Source organism: Mytilus trossulus, chromosome 1, assembly GCF_036588685.1.
Source record: "Mytilus trossulus isolate FHL-02 chromosome 1, PNRI_Mtr1.1.1.hap1, whole genome shotgun sequence".
NCBI classification, from domain to species: Eukaryota; Metazoa; Mollusca; class Bivalvia; order Mytilida; family Mytilidae; genus Mytilus; species Mytilus trossulus.
The window spans coordinates 28,362,465-28,379,377 of record NC_086373.1 but is presented as its reverse complement, the minus strand read 5'-3'; the positions used below and the strand labels follow the sequence as shown (position 1 = coordinate 28,379,377).

The window sequence follows — 16,913 nt, the reverse complement described above, 5'->3', positions numbered from 1 at the left end:
TACAAGATGAAATTATACGTGGTGACGGCCCAACAGCTGTTAAATCCAAAATATGCTATTTGCTATCAGGACCACTGAACACAGATACTGACAATACACAATGGAACTCTACAATGATGAATGTTTTAGTGGCGCACAAACCCGAGGAGTGCGATTTACAGAAATTTTGAAAAATTGAGTCGAGCGAAGTCGAGCGGAGTAGAGGCGGATTATGATGACAACACACAAAAGGTACAAAACCTAATGCTTGAGTATCAAAACTCTAGCATAACTTTTAAGGAAAATAAATATGTCGCAAAACTACCATGGAAACCAGATCATTTCGAGTTACCAACTAATGAAGGCTTTTAAAGTAAATATCGTATTAAAATTCAGAAATTAATTTCACAATAAATAGATAAATGTATAAGTTTGTATTCAACAACTTCTGCATGATCGAAACCTCTAACAAATAGATTAAGGAAACTGTATTGATTATATCAGTTTGGTTTAATAAAAATATATTAATGATAAATTGTCTTTCTCAAAATTACTTGAAGCTTTAAAAAAAAATTGGACCATAATTCTATTTTTTTTTCTGTATCTTCTTGTTTTTCAATAAACATCCGAAAATGTGAAGAAAATATAAACGTTCATGTAGGATAAAAGCACGGTTAGCATTTCGATTTAGATTTAAGACATAGTTAAAATTATCCTCTATAAAAGTACCAAAGATCAATCAAGCAGAGCTCTCTTTGAAAGTAACTTTTAATACATTTGTATGCTGTTTTGTTCCGTCACCTTGATATAAATTCATGTTGGAAAATACTTAATCGAACAAAAAAACAAACATCTTATCTAGGTAAGCACTAACTAGTAAAATATTCAATTCGTATGATAAGGCTTTGTATGATTTTTTTTTTTTAGCCTATTGACTAAGCAAGCATTAAAACTGTCTTTTTTTTGCAAAATATACAACACAGAAATACAGAAACTTTCGAATAAAAATGTATCAATAAACGTGGTGTTATCCCATTATATCGTGCCTGGCAGGGTTGAACACTGATTATTTGTTCAAGGGCACTTTCGCTGAAATAAGTAATGATATTTTGTACAAAGGCAAAGTCATGGAGTGACAGATATGTTTTCAGGGTTCTGGAAAGTATTCCCATTCAAAGATTCCCGCAATGGGCAATATTTAGCAATTTGAGTTTCAATCTTTCTTTCAACAAAAAATGGTAACTTAATACTGCAGTTTCAGTGATATAGATACAATGACTAAGCGTTGATTCTTGAAAAAGAAATCATGAGCCCGCAAGGCTAATCCATTGTATCTATAACTTAAACTATTGTGATTATGTCTTTTCAAAATTTAAGCCTATTCTTAATTAGAAGGTATTGTAAGTGAGTTTTAATAACCATGGTATCGTGACAAACAATGCATTACAATACATTATATATAACAATTAAATGGTTAAAACAATACAAATACATGTTGAAAAAACCACGTCTGCCCTTAAAGATTTTCATTTAGCACATACTTACAACTTCTCGTCCAATCAAATTGCTTGAATTTGCCTTCTAATTTTCATAGTACATACTTTTCCCGTGTACTAAGTAACTACGCATAAATGACCACAAGGGTAAGATTTCATTGTATTGTAATCAAGATATTAGAACAAAAATTGCTACTGGCTATTTTGAAATAAATTCTGTGTTCCAAATTTACCTAAATAGTTTGTAATTAGTTTTCAAACAGATTTTTAACATCCTACTATTCAATCTTTTGATCTAAATTCTGTTTTGACAATTACAAAAGTTTCTTTCATTTAAATAAAGAGTAAACATTATGGTGCTTTATACCTTGATTAAAGTACAACTCAATCTAATAATTGTAATCCTTTATCTTCCATGCAATTACTTTGTACACAAAAAGAGTCAACCAGGAATCTTTTGAAGGTGTAGGAGCCCAGGGGATCCAACTGTTTGTACTCATTCAAAAGCATTTTCAAGATAGTTTTCGGTTTTATGTGAAATTAAAAAAAATGTTTTCAAGAATGTAAAGCTTTCACTGCAATTTAAGAATTGTCTGCTCTTGGTCAATTCATTTTGTCAGCTATAGTACATGTACAGTAAAACAACACTTTATATCAATAAACATACTTACACCAGCAGCTACCTTCTTTTTATTCTAAAGTCAACAGCCTTTTGAAATCCCATTTTAACAATGATATTATAGTGAGTAGATTCACAAAACTACGTAAACAAGCTACATTCAGTCAGCCAAAACATATCAACAGACGAATTACAGGATTACTCAAGTTGTAAATATGTGCTCAATTGGATATTGTAAAGAAAGGTATATACTATGAAAATAAGAGCTTGGGGCAAAGCTTCGCGCTCTAATTTTCATGGTATATACCTTTCTATACAATAACCGAGACTTACCATGCATCTGAACATTATCTGTTTTGACAAAATGAGACATATTTGATCTTATTTCTAATTTAGATTGAGAATAAAAATGAGGAATGTGTCAAAGCCGGGGATAACAACTTGACAAAAAAACATATATATAGCTTATATATAAAGCAGGTGTTCAAACGTTTTTACAAGAAGTCTTATTCTAGGCATATCACGATTTTCTAGCATAGGAATTTGCGAATAAACAGATGAAATCATACTATTTGCAGTTGTCCTAAGTCAGGAATCTGATGTACGGTAGGTGTCGTTTGTTTGTGTAATTAAGGCGTGTTTCTCGTTTCTCGTTTTTTTTTTATATAGACTAGACCGTTGATTTTCCCCGTTTGAATGGTTTTACACTAGTAATTTTTGGGCCCTTTGTAGCTTGTTGTTCGGTGTGAGCCAAGGCTCCGTGTTGGTGGCCGTTCATTGACCTATAATGGTTTTATTTTTTTAAATTGTAATTTGGATGGAGAGTTGTCTCATTGGCACTCACACAACATTTTCCTATATCTATATATTGATAAATAAAACAAAAATGGACACCTAGAATGTAAACATTTTCATTTCAAACATGTGGAATAGCTAACAATGATCCTATTATAAACGAACAAACTCGCTTCTATTAAACAAAATATCCACAATGACATAAACAAACAAGAAACAAAACAGGGAAAGTAGAGAATAGGGACAACAAAAAAGTACAAAGATTCGAAGCTAAACCGACAAGTTCTTACTCATTGAGCGAAACCATGAAACCTCGCGGCTACCAACTCATACACTACGATTGTATTTTATTGTATATATAAAGGTACAATCCATATGTGTCCGTTGTACCGATGTATATCAGATATTCATTTATATATATATGTTAGATAACAAAATCGTAACCAATTGGTAGCAGAGAGGTTTCGTCAATATGTTGATGTTAGTGACACTTAAAAGAATGCATGGACGGGTTCGATTCCCAGTGTAGGCATATGAAAATTACAAAAAATAAATATGTTAAAGGTAAGTTTTTAAAACAATTCCATTAGTGAACAGATATCAGTAAATAAGCAAACTCAAACTAAATAAAATTAGACTCACAAAGAACAAAATATTGAGTATCATTTGGTGAGACAATTTCGGTGACAGATTTAGGAAGCGTTGATTCTAGAAAAAGAAATGATTAAATAACTGTTACAGTATTTCTATTATATAAATTTGATACAGATACACATAAAGATAAAAAAAAATGAAAATAAGCAATTTTATATCTTCATTTTCTTTACTAATTCATGTACTAAAAGGCAGTAAAATGTTCAGTTTTTGCACATTGTTTTTCCCAACTTTGTTTGAATCAATCAAATCATTGCCATGGATCAACACACATAGGAATTATATTTCACCTCATTATCTTTTTTTAGAAACCAAATATATAGAAGACAATCAATGCATATATACACATGTATGTAAAAAATAGTAGCCGCAATTTATGATAAAACCAAAAAAAGTAGATAATTAAAAGTCAATTGTTCATTAACAATTGAAAGGTCTTTCCTTTTTTTTCTTTTATTAATTGCCTTCTTAGGTAAAAAAAAAATTCATGGTTTCTGAGGACTTTTATGTTCATAAAAGTGGTTGCTAAGGACAAAAATCATTCCTTAGTATGAAAATATCTCTACCAGTATCAACAATGTCATATGTACTATTCATAGTATTTAAAGTTTTAAAAAAGTGATTGCTAAGGACTTATATGTCGTTGCTAGGGTCAAAAATGTCATTTCAAGTATTAAGAATTTCATATTTATATTATTCATAACCTTCTAAGTTCAAAAATATGGTTGCTAAGGTGTTTTATGTCGTTGCTAGGGACTTGACATTTGACCTTGAGCCAACTTTATAGATTTTATTATGCTGAACATTTTAGCATTCAAAGTGTCTTTCTATCTCTAACCAGTTTTTAGTTATAAGCAAACAATCATCATTTCGGACCCCAAAACAGTTTTGATGTTATATTTGTTATTCTCATAGTCTAATGATTAATCCGTTTCTATGTGTGTTACATTTAAATGTTATGTCGTTGTTCTCCTCTTATATTTAATTCGTTTCCCTCAGTTTTAGTTTGTTACTCCGATTTTGTCTTTTTACCATGGATTTATGAGTTTTGAACAGCGGTATACTACTGTTGCCTTTATTTGGTGCCCTAGTTCCATAACATTTGGTCCAAAAACTTTGAACACAGCATAACAAATGTAGATCTTGACAAGACACACATTGTCTCCGTAACATTTTAACAGCCATCTTTTACGGTAATTGATCAGTAAATATGATAACAAGCTAAGGTCAAAATCTAGGTCATGACCTTGACCTTTGACTTGAGGTCAATATTCATGGTCACGTGAATTAATAATCTCTGGTGATGATCCTAGGTGGCTACAACTTACAGTTTCTGAGTTTCAGTGGCCAATCGACATTGTTTTATATTCAAAGAGGCATAACCCTACCAATGAGTTGTTGAATCTTTTCGATCCAAATGTAACAAAGAACCAAGGTCTGTTCCTGAACAAATTCCACTTTTTGTTTTTGTCTACCTATTATGGTTATGATGTTAGAATGACAACAAGGTTTTCGGTGGTAGTGGAGATAACCGCTATAAAGGACAAGTTACGGGGTCGTGCCGTCCCCACAAAATAGCTTTTGGTCAACAGATACTAGATACCTAATATCATTTCCACATGTCGCGTACTTTTTGGGGGAAATTTCGCAAAAGTTTGGCGGAAAGAATAATAATAATAATCAGAAGAAATACAGTAAAGTCTTTCCTGATAGTGAAAGGAAAGACCTAATTAGTTCAGAAGGGAACTTCTAGGATGTCAATGCATGTTAATTTTACTGTATATTGTTCTAGACAACCAAATACAGACATGTTCAAAACTAGACAGTTTTTCGTCTAAAATGTTTACTTCATTAGCTTCACCTCGTAACTAAATATTGCACTTTAGTAGCCGTACAATGAAGTGCTTCATAGTCTTAAATGCAAATAAGACAAATAAACATTTTGAGCAGGATTTTGTGTTATAATTAGGCATTTAATACATTTAAAGTTGACATTACTGTAAATAAAAAATAAAGTAAAAACACAAAAATACTGAACTCCGAGGAAAAAATCAAAAAGGAAAGTCCAAAAATAATGTATACCATATTTAAAAGTGTCAAACCAATGGTTGGCATCCTATTCAAATCAACTTTGAACTGCGTGTGATATCAAATAGCTACATACTGTACCATGTATCCTCTTTGTAGATTATTGTAGAACTTTAAACGAATAAACAGACAATAAAATGAGAAAAACTTCAGGTTTTACACTTTGCTGAAGCATTTTATTTGTACATAATATGCTAACCTTTATAAAATCTTTTTAACTAAACACTTTTTTAAAAAGTACCATATTCATTGTTACAGCTAGCTGAACATACCAAAATAGTTAAGAATTTAAGCAGCGAGATTTCACATTAGGGTAGCAGTCCACAGCTATATGAGTAGGTTAGCATTTGGTGTCTTTGCAGTTTTCAAACATAAAAGCTAGTGTGCAATATAAATACTTTTTGGAGAGTTGCAGATTCATAAAGATTTCATAGTGATTTAATAGGGACATCAAGATTGGGTAACGTATGTATTATGGGTTTTAGCTGTATGACAATCCGTATTTTCTTATCGATAACAGAAATTGTTTTCGTAAAATAACTTTTGTATTGTAATGTTTTTCCAGTTTTTTGTCGCTCAGAATTTGTGAAGTATGTCCAGTGCACGATGTTTTGTCAATATTGTCAACATCGCAATGTCAACTTTATAGTGCCGTTATTGTGTTTACTTTTTATCCTATCTATATGTTCTGTACCTTTGTGTTTACATCGTTCACATCGTATATTTGTGATGTTATCAATGCCGTGTCAACATTATGTTTATGTTGTATATCGACTCTATAACTTTTTGTTGACCACGTGATGTTGACAAATCGTTTTTACAATGTCAAAATTGTATAGATGATGTGAACCAAGTCTTTACTTTTGTGTTTACATTGTTCACATCGTATACACCGTGATGTTTACAATATCGTTTTTACATCGTCATCATTATATAGATGTTGTGAACCAAGTCTTTACTTTTGTGTTTTTATCGTTCACATCTTATACATCGTGATGTTGACAATGTCGTCTTTACATCGTCAACATTGTATACATGGTGTGAACCAAGTCTAAACCTTTGTGTTTACATCGTAAACAGCATGATGTAAATAAAATTTTGTCAACATCGTGTTTATGTTGAGCATATAGTCCCACCTTTATCTTTACATCGTTTACATTGCATACATCGTGATGTTAACACAATCGTTTTTACATCGTCAAAATCGTATGGAGGTTGTAAACCAAGCTTTTATCTTTTTGTTTATATCGTTTATATCGATATCATCGTGATGTTGACAATATCGCTTTTACATATAAATCAATAAAGTTTGTCGGTTACATGTTTACAGTTTGCATTTTTATGGTTTTTTTAACGACAATAAATCTTTAAAAGATGTGATGTTGTAGTTCTAACTTGACACAAAATAGTGTTAACATAATTTATATGGCGATATTAACAATGTAAACACAAAATATTTCTATACATCACGATGTTTAAGATGTCAACGATGTAACTTAAAACACTATATAAGAGTTCAAATAATGTAAACAGTTTTGACACAACATCGTGTTAATATTGTAGATATCGCGTTGTTAACGAGGTCAACGATGTAAAAAATATGTAAGAGTGAAGACAATGTAAACGATGTTAACACAACATCGTGTTGAAATTGTATACATTGCGATGTTAACCATGTAAACACCTTATATTTTCAAGATTGTATACATCGCGATATTAACGAGGTCAACAATGTAAATACAATATAAGGGTTCAAACAATGTTAACGTTTGTCTACAATATTGATTAGTCATCGTGCACTGTACATGAATGAAATTTGTGATTAAATTTTACAAAAAAAATAATCATTAGTTATTTAAACATATCATTTCATATGGTACATTCATGTCGATAATTTTAGAAAGGTATCATTAAAAGGGCTAACTATTGTAAAATATAGTTTAAGCCAAATTCTTTGGAGAAATATGACCGTTCAAGGCCTTTGTACATTATCCAATGATAAGTATATGCTGCATCATACAATGGATACACAGAAAAGGAATTATATTCCAACAAGATAAAATTGAACATTAAATCTGTAGAGGAAACTTATTACATATAAATGTATGACACAAACAGTTGGTTAAATGTATGAAAAACCCATGATTACAATATAATTGGACCTTTTGTGATTTGTTTTGTGGAGTGCTATCTAGTGTATGGAACAAACGAAGATAAGTCAGACCAGATAGAATTACGTATTTCTTTGAGGGTTATAACAAAAGAAGCTTGATTCAGGAAAAAACACTTCATAACAAACGATGTTGTGCTCGGAAACTGTAAGGACTCGTACAACAATATCACTTTAATATTTGATACAAAAATGTGTACTATAAAAAAGAAGATCTGCCAATGAGACAACTATCAAAAAGATACCAAATGTCAGAGAAATTAATAACTATAGTTGACCATACGTCTGCCAACAATGAGCAAATCCCATACCGTATTGTCAGCTTTAAATGACAATTCAAACGGGAAAATTAACTTTCTAAAGTAAGTACAACAAAATAACGAAAAAATATGTAACACATCAACAAAAGACAACAACTGAATTACAGGCTCTTGAATTGGGAAAGGCACACACATTTACACTGTTGCGGGGTTAAACGTGTTAGTGGGAAACCAACCCTCTCTTAACCTAAGACAGTTTCAACATAAGATCAGACTATAACAAGCAGCTGAAAAAGGCTTAACTCATTAGATGGATACAAATAGAAATGCATCTAACAAAACACAGAGTGACAGTGGCCGAGTACTTGGATATCCAAACGACGAAGAGGCTCTATGCACTAATCTGAGAGTACTTGCAGTTACTGACAGCTAAATTAAAGCAACTATCAATTTATTAAAAATTATGTATCTTAGACTAAATTAAAAATCATTACACATCAAACATCCAATGGATTTAGTGTAAATACGTCATTAAAAGTCCGAGATAAACATGACCTTGTGCAATGCTTTCAGTGATAACAAAATCAATATTAATACCAATAAAAACAAAATTCAATGATATAATTACAGTGTTGAATTGGTAACCTTTTAGAATAATTTTGTTTGAAGGATCTATAAGTTCACCAGGGTCGTTTCTAAATTTTCGGGCACGGTAAACACTATTTCCGTAAAATAGGAGAATATGCTATCACGTTTAAATAAGTTTTCATGAGATACAACCAAACTTCAACACCACATTTATATTCATAGATGATTTTGTGGTTACGAAATTACTGGCTTAATAAATTACCAGTAATACATAGATAACGCCCTCTATAGTTGTTAATTTCTGTGTTATTTTGGTCTCTTCTGGAGTGTTGTCTCATTGACAAACATACCGCATCTTCTTTTTTTATAATTGTTGGTTTTAGAAAAAAGATATTGTATGTATGATTTGAAAATCGTTCAATTAGCCAAACTCTCTTGTTTTTTCAGATGTACGTAGAAACTTCTCAAAGGAAAAGCAGAAAACATGCTTAAAGTTGTGCACATAAAGCGGAGAAATTTCCAGACGACAGTTGTACTTCTGCTTCCATTTATTTTATCACTCGGAATTGCATTTCCAATGTTCTGTTACCTTTACACCAACGTCAAATCCTTAACTTTGTATGTAAAACCATTCTTGGAATATGATGCTACAGGTGGCACAAAAGTTGTTCTGGAAAGGATTAAAACTTTTACACCTCTTCACAAAACACACACTAGTACTCAAACAATTATTAAATTAAAACAAACTATGCATTCTAGAACTAAACCATCTGATAAACAAAACCAAATTATCAGGCAACAGAAATGTACTGGGTGCTTCTCAGAAAACATTGCTTTAATTATCAATAATGAAGAAATTTGTAAACCTAGTAGCGAGTCTATCGATATACTGATTATGATAACGTCTTCTCCGCAAAATAAGTTGAGCCGAGACGCTATAAGAGATACTTGGTTAAAGCATACAAAAATGAACAAAGGAAATATTCGCTACGTATTTCTACTTGGAGAATCGCATATGACTAAAGAATTAGAGGAAGAAAACTTTCAAACAATGGATATTATTTTGGGAGGCTTTAAGGACACATACAATAATCTAACTTATAAAACATTGATGAGTTTTCAATGGGCAACAAAACATTGCAGAAATGCGCAGTTCGTTATGAAAACGGATGATGATGTGTACGTGCATATTCCTAGACTAAAACGAGTAATAACAGAAAATTCGAATGCGTTACAGAACGCCGTTGGAGGAAGTTGTCACCGTGTTGCAAGTCCTATACGAGATAAAAGATCCAAATGGTATGCTTCATTTGAAAGCTATCCAGAAAAAACATACCCGGGTTATTGTTCTGGTACTGGATACGTCACCAGTTTAAACGTTATCACAAAAATAGTTGAAATATCAAAAACAGTTCCGTTTTTTCATCTGGAAGATGTGTATGTTGCTTTGTGTATAAAAAAAAGTGGATTACGATTACATCCTATAAGCGGTTTTATGCTAGCTTATGATTTTAGAAATTGTGAAAATAACGATAATAAGTTAGTTACTATTCATCAAGTTTCAGTCAGTATGTTGAGACGTATTTGGGAGATATCTTGCAGTTCGAATAAAGTATGAATGATCCATGATTTTTTTTTGAATATATGTAGATATATTTATGGATGAGTAATGTCAGTCATAATAAAAAAAACAAACAAAAAAACATTTAATATTTCAAAATATATTAGGATTAATATCTGTAAATTTTATATAAAAAAAAACAGTCTTTGTTCATTTTTATATACTTAAACAGTTGGCGAACTTCAATTTGAATATTTTCATAACTCGTGCCGTTTAAAGAAATTAGAATGACACATAACAAACTATCTATCAAACTGTCAAAGTTTTACGAGTGATAAGATTCAACTGTCATTTAGATATAATGAAGGTAAAATGAGGTAAAATATTTCAAAGAAATAAATTTTAATATTTCATATAAAACTTAGGAATCTTCTATGTAATTGTAGAAAATAACTAATTCTTGTATAAAGCTTTTTGTATAAAAAAAGATATAATTAGAAAGTCTTTAATATTATGTAACTTTTAATATATAAGTATTAGATGTGAAATTCTTCTTATTTGACACTTAGCGACATAAATAAGGTTTGACAGCTTAAACTCTTAGAAGTATTTCCTTTAGCAAATATATCTTATTCTTTTCTATTGTTCACCTAGAATTCAATCTAACCAAAATAATCGGATTCCCGTAATGGTCGTAAAAACAAAGTATTAAGTTATTAAAAATAGTAACCCCAAAATAAAGAGTAGAAAGAAATACCCTTGTTTATATGAGAATCGTAAAATAATGCCTTAAATGTTAACTTTCAAAAGATAAAAGTACAAAAAAAATACGATCTGTAAGAAGAGGTTGGTTGTTTAAAGACTTAAAAAAAGAAGCAGAAATTGACGAAGTAAGGCACAGTGTCCTATAAGGAATAAAAATAGAGAAATAAATAAAGAGAAATTTAAAGAGAAATGCACGTGTAAAAATGAATAAAATGTTGGTAAATTGTGTAAGTTTTTAATGTTTCTATAGCGATTACGATAAATGTTGAGTAAAACATGTGTTTTAAGGTTCCCGTATGTAAGAATTTAATGCGAGTTTAATCATAAGAATTAGGATGGTACAAACCTAATTTAGTGCTAAATATGTTGACCTAGCTAGTCATCATGTAAAATCTTGATTATAGCAAACATAATGTATTCTAGCATAAGCAAATCATTAACCATAATGTAAAATCTTAACTGTAATCAAATGTTTTAGAAACTATCCATTGTAAAACAAACAACAAATCCGATGTAAGAAATATAAAAGAAAATGAGGGTATGACTTGCGGTATAGTTCTGGAGTCGGAGCAAAGTACCCAGGAAATGAGCATACTCCAGCGAGAGGAAATGACTCGGGTATGTTTGGAGTTCGAGCAGACTACCAATAAAAGCGGGCTTACTGCCACATATAAGAAATAGCGAAACGATAATAATAATGGTAATAAAATAAAACACCAACGCTCTTACAAAAAAGATGAAGAGATCGAACATGTAAAATATTAAAGAATAAAATTGTTTTATCAATAAGAAAAATAAGAATAAGAATATCTAAAACGCAATAAATCATCTTGGTCATAACAACTTGTATTTAACCAAAACATCTAATATAAACTGATCATAAGCCATAAAGTCAAATAGTCAAATCCAGTTAAGAGAATATTTAAAAAAAAAAAAAAAATTAAACAAGTTTTAAAGAAAAAAATTTGTAAGGGTTCCGCTGAACCCAGTGTCTCGCCTATTTTTGCTGTAAATCGCAGGCTCAAAAACAATGAGGAAAAAAATCAATAAAAATATTCCTCTTGTTACTATTTTATGATTGTAAGAAAATCTAAGTCAATTTAAAAGTAAATTACAGAAAAAACTGAGTAATCTTTTTACAAACTTTACTTCTGGATACAATCTTATGATCATAAATAAGCTTCTGTCCATGTTTGGTACAAACCCAGGATAGTTTAAGAAAGTTATTAAAATTTAAAAAACTTTATCCACAGAGTGAATGTAATGGTTCCCCGCAGAAAAAACTAAGTCCATTTAAAAGTAAAATATGGAAAAATGGAATTTTATTTTTACAAAATCAAGTTACTTCTGGATACTATCTTATGATTATAAACAAGCTTCTGTCCAAGTTTGGTAGAAATCCAGTATAGTTTAAGAAAGTTATTAAAATTTCAAAAACTTTAACCACAGAGTGAATATTTGTTGACGCCGCCGACGACGCCGACGCCGACGGAATGTAGGATCGCTTAGTCTCGCTTTTTCGACTAAAGTCGAAGGCTCGACAATAAATTAGAATGTAAAATTGCGGAGCAATTTCTTCGAACAACAGGGATATATAATGAAGGTAAAATGAGGTAAAATATTTCAAAGAAATAAATTTTAATATTTCATATAAAACTTAGGAATCTTCTATGTAATTGTAGAAAATAACTAATTCTTGTATAAAGCTTTTTGTATAAAAAAAGATATAATTAGAAAGTCTTTAATATTATGTAACTTTTAATATATAAGTATTAGATGTGAAATTCTTCTTATTTGACACTTAGCGACATAAATAAGGTTTGACAGCTTAAACTCTTAGAAGTATTTCCTTTAGCAAATATATCTTATTCTTTTCTATTGTTCACCTAGAATTCAATCTAACCAAAATAATCGGATTCCCGTAATGGTCGTAAAAACAAAGTATTAAGTTATTAAAAATAGTAACCCCAAATTATGCAAAAATGAGAATAGGGTTAAAGAGATCTAACCAATAAAAACGGTCCTTATAAAAATAAGTATTCTAAAAGTCATTTTGATTGGTGAATAAAACAAGTCCAACCAGCACGTGTTCTTAGGGTTTAAAATAGGAAACCCTAAGGAATGAGACATTAATTTACTCGTATGGTTGGACTCCAAATAAACATATATTGACATCTTTGTTTTATTCACCAGGTTCGTAAACTTATAATTTTTGTTTAATGAAAAGTTAAATAATAGAAGTCTTTCTTGATTAAAGTTCCACAACTATTATGATACATTATTTTAATTAATTGATAAAGTATTTTGATAATTGTTATTTCAATTTCATTTAAGAATCAAACTCTTTTATTACATATTTATGTATTTGATTAATTTACTCGTATGGTTGGACTCCAAATAAACATATATTGACATCTTTGTTTTATTCACCAGGAGCCTCGAAAGAACGCAAACGATAGTCCCCCAATTATCGTAGTTAAATAGAAAATACAGACATGTAAAACAGAAGACCAACAACAACACAATAAACCCTTCAACGGGAAAGGGGAGGCAACTGCCTTAGTCTGCGCTTTCCCCCTCTTTCCCGCATAACATAGATCACGATTTCAACTGGTCAACTACAATGTTAAGAAGTTTATAGCAAATTATTTTGGCTATATTAGTCCTTCATTTTTCACGTTATTTCACACATCATAGAATCGATTGCCTTTCAAATCCAATCATAGATATTACTTGTTTTTCTACACGAAATCGACATTCCGAGAAATGGTTGCTCCCGTCAAACGGTACTTTCTTTATTATGTTACAATATTACATAACATATTTCTGAAGAATGAATAAATTACTTGCTGGTCTTTCTTCGTTACTGGTTCTGAATACATGGTATATGATAAAGACACAGAAATAACATTTTGCAAGAGTTATTAAGGAAATTTTTAACGAAACGAAGGTGATTAGTCTAACTTGTCATTTGGAAATAAGTGGAAACTTCCGCAGTTTTCGGTATTTATAACGGTATTGTGTGCCGACCTGTAGAATTTACGTTAGGATTTCCAAGTTATCATATATTTCCAGAACTGTTAGTCGCACGTGCATCTCATTGTCAAGAATAATGCAGTGTCGCACTAGCACCTCGGCATATCGCTGATTTTTGTCAAGCATGACAGAATGTAAAAAAACAAACATTCCTGTCTACAAATCTAAATAGGTATGGGATGCATTTTTATGCAAAGCCGTTTTTACATGGTATTTGATAGCGTTTCATGTTCTATTTCAAGCTCAATTTATCTTTGTTCATCTCTCGGAATATCGAACCAAACCCTTATTAAAAGACTTTCATGAACCAAATACCATTAAACATATAGTCAGTCATGCTTCCAAAAATCTTAAACATGAATGTGCTTCTTATAAGATAAGCCTTGAAACCAGTTAAATGTTTACAAATTATAACGGTAGTTTTCGGCAAATATGACAATTACTGAAATGTATAGATCCGTTATGCTACAACGTTGGCAATCTTAATATAATTGTTTTGTGAAAGAAGATTATCTTATTTTCTAAATAATTGAAGAATGAGTTTGACTGATAAGATAATGTCTTCTAAATATGTATAAATGACATATGGGGATCGAAATGCCAGCATTTAATTTTTTTAATTTATGTTTTTGCTGTTGAATGAGCTATTAATTGAGATGAATACATTCTTGACATGAACAAAAGCTCTTCCTTTGTGCTGAATTAATTTATGCGCATGTATTATTATGATGGGGTCACTTCATGTACAACAAGACAGTATAGAGGTACACTTTTGATAATCAACACTGAAATACACACCACTCTTCCTCGCCCGCCTGTTATATTATATAAACTGTTCTATTGGTGAAGACACCATATTCCCCCAAAAAGTATTCGAAACATGCATCTGGCGTACAAAATTGTATTCCTCAAATTTTGGTAGATAACACATTACTTGTTGGTCCCTTGTGGGAATCAGCTATTCAATTTTTGAAAAAATCTATTTAAAACTTTTTGGCCATGAGCATCACTGAAGAGACATAACTTGTAAAAACGTAGTTAAAATGGTATCGTCTGCCTCAATTGAAAAATATCATTATCATACCAATTACATTTAGTAAATTGGATTGATATCACACGAGAACATCAATTTCTATTGGCTTTGTATTTTCAGTATGTTTCGGGAATTGGGCATGAATAATGTATTTCATCAGATAAGATATATATATATATATATATACAACTTGTCTAAACATCAACCCAACAATGTATATATATATATATAATGTCTAAAAATAGCAACAATCAACATTCAATCTAATTAAGCGTGGATCAGTTTGTGCAAATCTTGTATAGATTAAGCTACAAAAATATTTTTCTGTCATGCATCCGATTTCACCTTGAGAGATGCACACGCCTGATGAAGCTAATTTGTTTAGCGAAATATTGCGTATTTCTATTTAACATCTAATAGAACTTTTTAATGTATCAATAAGTGTGTTTTAGTTATATTCTTAGACATTTATATATATATATATATATATAAGAATACGCTTTTGAGGGAACAAGTAAAGCAGAATATAAACGAGACAGAACAGCATAAACACGAGAGTGGTTAGTTTCCACATAATAGGATCAACAGCTTTACCAAATCGATATTTTGCTACAAAATGAATTTTACAGCATTGTTAATTAGCATCAAACAAAAGTGTAGCTATAATGCCATAGTCAGATATGCACATTGTAGACTATGAATTAGGAGGAATCAATTACCTAAGACTTCTGGAAGTCTATTTTTAAAGATGTCAATTGTGACGACTTCATTTGACAACAGAAATAGTATCGTATCAATGAAAATACATGGGATGGTATCAAAATGTCCCCTACGTAACATGAGTTGTACCTTCATATGTGAAGTACTGTCTAATCTTTATCGATAAATATGGTTTTCCAATTCAGAAAAAAATGAGATTTTTCTAGTATTTAAGGTAAACAAACTGGAATGTCTATAGGAAACATTTTAAATTGCAAACACTATGTGTGTTTAGAAGAAGTTTCGTAGGGGACGAAAATCCCCTACGAAACAGTAAACAAATTATGAAAATAATATCCTTTTAAAGAATGTATATGATTGCACTTTTTGTGTAAAAACAGGTCTATAATAGAGGTATTTAAAATAACTCTTAAAATTAAATTTGAGACAAGTTGATTTTCAATTTTGTTTAAGGTCTGAAAGTTACGCTTTTATTGAAAAACGCCCAAATGATAAATTCCATTCCTATAGATGTTAATTTCTGTGTCATGTTTGTCCCTTGTACAGAGTTGCCTTGTGGCGAATCATACCACATGTACTTTTCTTTATATCTATAGACAGAAATAGATATTAAGATTGGGAAATTTCAAAACAAATGAATGCAATAAGAACCTCTTTAGCATTGTTTTGAATACAGTGTAGTTTTTGCTGGATTATGATAATTAATGTAACATATGGTAATCAAATTATAGTTATATTTAGCTCTTGTATTGCTCTAATTCTATGTCAAATAATTAATATTTATATTATGTTTCCATTAATCATCTATTTGGAATTGACATTTTTGTTTGCGTCTTTTTAGTTTTCTATGTTGTGTCATGTGTACTATTGTTTGTCTGTTTGTCTTTTTCATTTTTAGCCATGGCGTTGTCAGTTTATTTTAGATTTATGAGTTTGACCGTCCCTTTGGTATCTTTCGTCCTTTTTTTTCTTTATTTTCTATATATCCCTTTCCGGTAAATACATTCTGTTTAGTTGTCGAACCGTCACACACTATTCTTTCCGTTATCTGATTAGGTCTTCGCGTGGAAAGAACCTACATGTATTGGTTTTGTACTGATTTTTTTTTCTTCCGTCTATTTTTTCACAAAAATTCTCAAAAATGTTAGT

General features: G+C 30.7%; 1 protein-coding gene across 4 annotated transcripts in view; it reads left to right on the top strand.

The window, feature by feature from the left end:
• Positions 1 to 10,278, top strand: part of LOC134720897 (beta-1,3-galactosyltransferase 5-like) — a 30,395-nt gene extending 20,117 nt beyond the window's left edge. Inside the window, exons 1-4 of one of the 4 annotated variants that reach the window (XM_063583466.1) lie at positions 766 to 841; positions 3,318 to 3,453; positions 5,890 to 6,096; positions 9,097 to 10,278. In XM_063583466.1, coding sequence (XP_063439536.1) covers positions 9,134 to 10,267 — 1,134 coding nt within the window. In that variant the 5' untranslated portion in view covers positions 766 to 841; positions 3,318 to 3,453; positions 5,890 to 6,096; positions 9,097 to 9,133 and the 3' untranslated portion in view covers positions 10,268 to 10,278. Of the gene's footprint in view, positions 1 to 728; positions 842 to 3,317; positions 3,454 to 5,889; positions 6,097 to 9,096 lie in introns of those variants that run through there. The other 3 variants (XM_063583457.1, XM_063583481.1, XM_063583474.1) reach the window with 3 other exon arrangements.
• The last annotated feature ends 6,635 nt before the right edge of the window (positions 10,279 to 16,913 follow it).